Source organism: Mya arenaria, chromosome 17, assembly GCF_026914265.1.
Source record: "Mya arenaria isolate MELC-2E11 chromosome 17, ASM2691426v1".
NCBI lineage: Eukaryota > Metazoa > Mollusca > Bivalvia > Myida > Myidae > Mya > Mya arenaria.
Window position 1 is genome coordinate 15,107,410 of NC_069138.1, and position 6,000 is coordinate 15,113,409.

The 6,000-nt window shown below is 34.8% G+C and overlaps 1 protein-coding gene across 1 annotated transcript in view; it reads left to right on the plus strand.

Moving 5' to 3' along the window:
- Positions 1–4,781, plus strand: part of LOC128224835 (lysosomal thioesterase PPT2-like) — a 39,965-nt gene extending 35,184 nt beyond the window's left edge. The window contains exon 9 of the mRNA XM_052934914.1: positions 4,304–4,781. Coding sequence (XP_052790874.1) covers positions 4,304–4,447 — 144 coding nt within the window. The 3' untranslated portion in view covers positions 4,448–4,781. The remainder of the gene's footprint in view (positions 1–4,303) is intronic.
- Positions 4,782–6,000: the final 1,219 nt, after the last annotated feature.

The following is a 6,000-nucleotide window of genomic DNA, read 5'->3' on the forward strand; positions in this document are numbered from 1 at the left end:
AGTTGTTTTGACTGACTTTGGATGATAAACACAAGAAAGGTTGTTTTTTATCGATGCATTAACCAAACTTTGTTGGTATATGTTTGGAACAGTCGATGAATAGTCGCTATATGCCACCTGTGCATGATCTTGACTCTGATCACACTGTTTTACGTTGGATTCTATAAACTTTTCCGACCTTTGAAAATCGCACTGACAGCATTAATTATTTGTTCGATTTCTTTTTGATTTGAAAAAAGAAGTGTCAAGTGCTGTATATCATTACCAAGGTTATGGATGGAGCTTATCAAAAATGTACAGTATGTTTAGATTCCGACGGTTGTGTAAAAGAACACATAGATCAAAATTGACTTACCTGATTTTGGGCACCGTCCTTTCTTTAATGATAGTATAAGTGACCAGGTCTTTGTCCGAAATCGTTGTTTTTTGTCATTTGTTGTTTGTGGTTATATAATGACTTTAATATATCATTTTAGACTAAACACTGAGTCAAATTCCTGTGCTTTTTCATTGACATTTCAGAATAGAAAAAGTCCGTTTTCGCAGTCACAAGACCGCCTGACTGTAGATAAACATCACGTGGTCTTCTATCTTAATACACCAAAATTTACACAGCACCTTCTTTTTGGACCGATTTATAGCATATTTTCAGTGGTTTGTATAAAATCTGCCTACATCCCTTTGCATATTTCCGGGGGGATTATATACTTGAACTATGCTTAGGTTAAGAACGGTATATACTTGTAGAGACGGTGCAATTGTTGGGGGATATTGTAGTAACTATTGTGATGCCTGCAGAACAGTCCTGTCATTGTCACTGTCACCTTCAAATGCCTTGGTGGTGTTGTTACTGACATTTATTCATCCTCATCTGATTAAAACACGCTTCCTCTGAAAAAAAACACGCTTCCTCTGAAAATGCATCATATTTTGTTAAAGTAACAAATGCATTAGTCGGTTATCGTGATCATTTCTCCTCTTTAGGTAATTTTAAAGGTTGGCATAGTCAACCTGCCTTTTCTTAAGTGTGAAATAGCCTAAATCACCTGCTTTTATCGATCTTATTTCATTAACAGATGTATCATAAATTAATTTGCTTCACAAAAAAATATATAAATGCACACCATCCTGACAAACTGATTGTAACTAACATAGTATGAACAAGTTCAATATAAATGGTTACATTGGGGCGTCAAGACATACCTCCCCTATGATCGCCTTTATTCCTCAATTTCAGAGTCTCAATTTGCAGTTGTCTGCTCTCTGCAACTTTGATCTTTTCACAATAAACGATACTGTAAATTAAAATGTGTCAATTATGTATCATAATTGATAACAAAATGTCCTTTTTAAATTTGTCTACAATGGAAGCAAATAAATTAATCGTTCAAACCCAACCAAATCAGCAATGAAATACTTTGCCTTTGTGTGCACATGCTACCTAAATGAAGATTTTAATCAAACTCATAAAACAACAAAGAGAACTAGTCACGAAAATATATTACACGAATTCCTTTTCAACATATTTACTCGAAATAAAAGTATTTATATTACTTTCGAGAATAAAACTATAGATTAACAGAATAGTACTTAACAATTCCTTATATTCATGCGCTCAACAACGATTCAAACAGTACTTAGCATTGATAAAAACCAAAAGTAAGATTTGACTTTCATCTACTCTTTGAAATGGCACAAATACCGCGGTGAATATAAAACTAAATAATTTCTTAGATAAAAATCAAATAAGCATGAACTGAATCTTTTAATTACAGAATCAATAACAGATAACCATATAAACTTAAATTGGTTTTATTATTTAATGATAATGAATTTAAATAATTATTAATCGCCAGGGGAATGAACTGCTAGTGAAAGTTGCAACATATGCATTGCTCTCCCTTGAAGCAAGACCGAGTATACATCGGGCCAATATCGGACCGATATTGACATATTTATAAAAAAAGTTTTTTGTCCCATAAAAAATAAAAGCTATTGTTGATGTTATTATGTTAAACATTCATATTTAAATATATAGTATTATTACACATACAATGTTTCAGCCAATATGCCCATATCGGGCCGATGTCGGCAAACACTGGCCGATATACCGATATTCAGCCGACATCGGCCCAATATGGGCATGCTTGCTAGGATGTTCACCCTTCGCCAATAATATGATATTTTATCCCTGCTAAAATGTACATATCCACCACCTCTGAAAGTAAAATCCACCCTTGTTAATAAGTACGAAACCATTAGGTGTTGCTTAGTATATATCCAAACCCCGTCTAAAAAGGTGACATCCACACTTAGTAGAAATACTCATTGTCAATAAAGAAATCTCCATGTCTTTATTAAAGAGTATATATCCATCACCTGCCAAAACAGAGATAAGAACGCCATGTCAAAATGGTGATATCAATTTTTGACATGAATACATATCAATCCTCTTGGAAAAGGGGAGATACGAAAGCCCTGTTAAAATGGTGAAATACAAACCTTGGTATCAGGAAAATATCACCCCTATCAAAATGTAGATATCAAAGACATTGTGAAACAGTAGATATCCATCTCAATCTCAAAGGAGATATCCAACCCCTGTCGAAAAGGAAATATAAACCTTCTGTCAAAAAAGTATCCACCCGTTGCCAACAGTAGATGTCCACACCTTATCAAAAAGAAAATAACCACCCCTTGGCAAGAAGTACCAATCCACCCTTCTTAAGCAGTAGATTTCCAACTCTTATCAAAAGAGACATATAGAATCCCTGTCAATTATTCGATAGCATCTAACACTTGTCAGGAAGTAAAAATCTACACCACCTGTCAAAAGTTTTTAAGGAGATATTAATCCCCTTTCAAAGAGATATCGAAGACCTTGTCTAACAGTAGATATCCACCTCAGTCAGAAAGGAGTTATCTTCACACCACATTCAGACAAAAAGAGAAATCCAACCTTATAAAATACAAATCCTTCTATCAAAATGGATATATCACCCCATGTCAAAAAGTAGATATCAATTTCAGAGAAAAATATTGGTTTTTCTATTTTCAAGCTTAACGACAAAATCCTTTATATAGAAACATTCATAATGAAATTGCTTAACACACGGTGTGCGAATAGATGGCAAAAATGTTTTCCCAACCAATATGTTCCTCTAAACAGTTCAATAATAGAAAAGGTTCATATACTTCTTTGTTAAGACTTTCAATGGGGTAAGGATTAAACCTCAAATAGCTAATGATAAGCAAGATCATCATTGTTCAATGTAAATGTTATTCGATATTGAATGGAAATATTGTTAGAATTTTGTGACATCAAATGTGTATGGAATTAGATATAAATATATTTGCAAAAAGCTACAGAAACATGCTCAGTAGCAAAACGTTTAAACATAAACCCGGTTTAGTGGCAATGGGCAACGCCAAAGACATAGAACACAAATTCACAAACAAGAAACATAGAGCAGCACACAACTCTACAAACAGCACAGTGCATAAATACTAACGTTTCCCAGGTTAAACAGATATTACTGGCTCCCTTCGGCATGAAATGTATTTTCGTAATAAGAGATGAGTAATAAATTTTGTATTAATCACCTGTAAAATAACATTGTTTTTAGAAATTTCTATACATGGGGTCGTTTTCCTACATCTCGAGGGTCAGAAATTCTGTATTGAAAACTCACTCCCAGGCCGTCATTTAGAATATAAGGAGAGAATATATATCATTTTTGAATTATCTTTTTCTATTGGAAGTGCCAGTATATGATTAATTTCATCACATAATAATAATAAACATTATTTTAGAATTATCATTAACTCAGTTGTTAAAAAATGTAAAAATGTTTTTATTTTCAAATGGGTTATAGAACTATAAAATCATTATATGACCGGTTTATCTGTTTTGATTACCTTTCACATGTATTATAAATGCAGGAAGCAATTTGTCTGAAAGTGAGTTTAACACTATTATGTACTTCAGTTACTCTGGTTTTCCTCGTGTCCTCGTAAACGTTTATGTAATATGAACTTTGTTGAAATTATTTAAACAAATTACATAATTGTTCGTGGTAAATTTATCACGGAAAGAATCCCACAGTGCAAAATTATTAAAAGTAAAAAAACAAACAAACTAAAAGTAATGAAGCATTATATGTTTTGGCCTTTCCCACCCACTTTGTATAGTGGTTGGCCATTAAACATAGTAACTTGGCAATACTATGGACAACAACGGCAGCATATTGATATGTATGCAGATACAACTGATGAGAAGGATTTGTTTGTGCGTATTTTCCAGTGGTATATTGATGATTGGTTCGGACTGCGGACGTTGGCTGGACGGGGCGGGCTGGTGACGCACGTGGTACCTGGGGTGTCCCACAGACACTGGATCACCAACCACACCGTCTATAGGCGATACATACTCCCATACCTCCAATAAACATACAGATAAATCCACTGGTTATTTCTGTATGATTAAAATCTTGATCAAATGATTAGTTATTTTTATTACTCAGTTGTCACAGAGAAGAAAACTACACCTGTCAATAAAAAATATATTCACCACCTGTCAAAAATATATATTTACTCTTGTAGATAAATACGCCATGTAGTGGTATCTGATATGCTATGCATGCTCTGATAGGCTCCGCCTACCAGCTAGTAGTCAACGAATAACATTTACTGCATTATATTTATGTATTTCAAGAATCATGGTTTGTTGTTGTAAAACTGGTGTAGAGAATAAGCCTATTAAAGAAATCCCGTTTCTGTTACTTTATGTTCTTATTATACATATCACAGAACATAACACACCCCTTCAAAAAATGTACACAACCCATGACGATAAGAATATATTCTGCCCTTGTCAAAAAGAAGATATCCACCTCCTGTCAAAAGATAGATATAAACCCCTTGCGGAAAACGAAATATCCACCCCTTGACAAAAAGGAGATATTAATGCCTTGTCGTAAAGCAATATCAATATTGTCAGTAAAGAGATATCAACCCCCTGTCAAAAGTAGATATCCAAGACCTTGGAAAACACTTTGAAACATTAAATATCCACCTCAGTCAAAAATGAGTTATCACCCCTGTGCAGATATCCACCCCCAGTCAAATAGAAGATATTCATCCATTGTCATAAAGGAAAAACCTACCCCTTGTAAAAATAAGATATCCTCTCCTTGACAAAAGTTGAAATCCACATTTTGACAAAAAGGAAGCAATGCGGCCCATATCAATAAGGAGACATGCTCTCCTTATCAAACAAATGATATCCACTCTTAATAAAAAGAACGTCAGAATAGGAGAAACAGCAGTATAGGTCGAACTAGGAACAACAGTGGTGTATGTATATAAATATGAGCAATACAAAACACAAAAATAGGAGTTTCAGTAGATGTCGAAAAATGGTAAAAGCAATACACGTTCTAATTGAAGTTAAGTATAAATAGGGGGACAGCAGTACACGCCAAAATAGGAGCAACAGCAGTAGACATCCAAAATAGGAGCAACAGCAGTAGACATCCGAAATAGGAGCAACAACAGTAGACGCCAAAATAGGAGCAACAGCAGTAGACATCCAAAATAGGAACAACAACAGCAGACGCCAAAATAGGAGCAACAGCAGTAGACATCCAAAATAGGAGCAACAGCAGTAGACATCCGAAATAGGAGCAACAACAGTTGACGCCAAAATAGGAGCAACAGCAGTAGACATCCAAAATAGGAGCAACAGCAGTAGACATCCAAAATAGGAGCAACAGCAGTAGACATCCGAAATAGGAGCAACAGCAGTAGACATCCAAAATAGGAGCAACAGCAGTAGATATCCAAAATAGGAGCAACAGCAGTAGACATCCAAAATAGGAGCAACAGCAGTAGACATCAAAAATAGGAGCAACAGCAGTATATATCCAAAATAGGAGCAACAGCAGTAGACTTGCAGAATAGGAGCAACAGCAGTAGACGTCCAAAATAGGAGTAACAGCA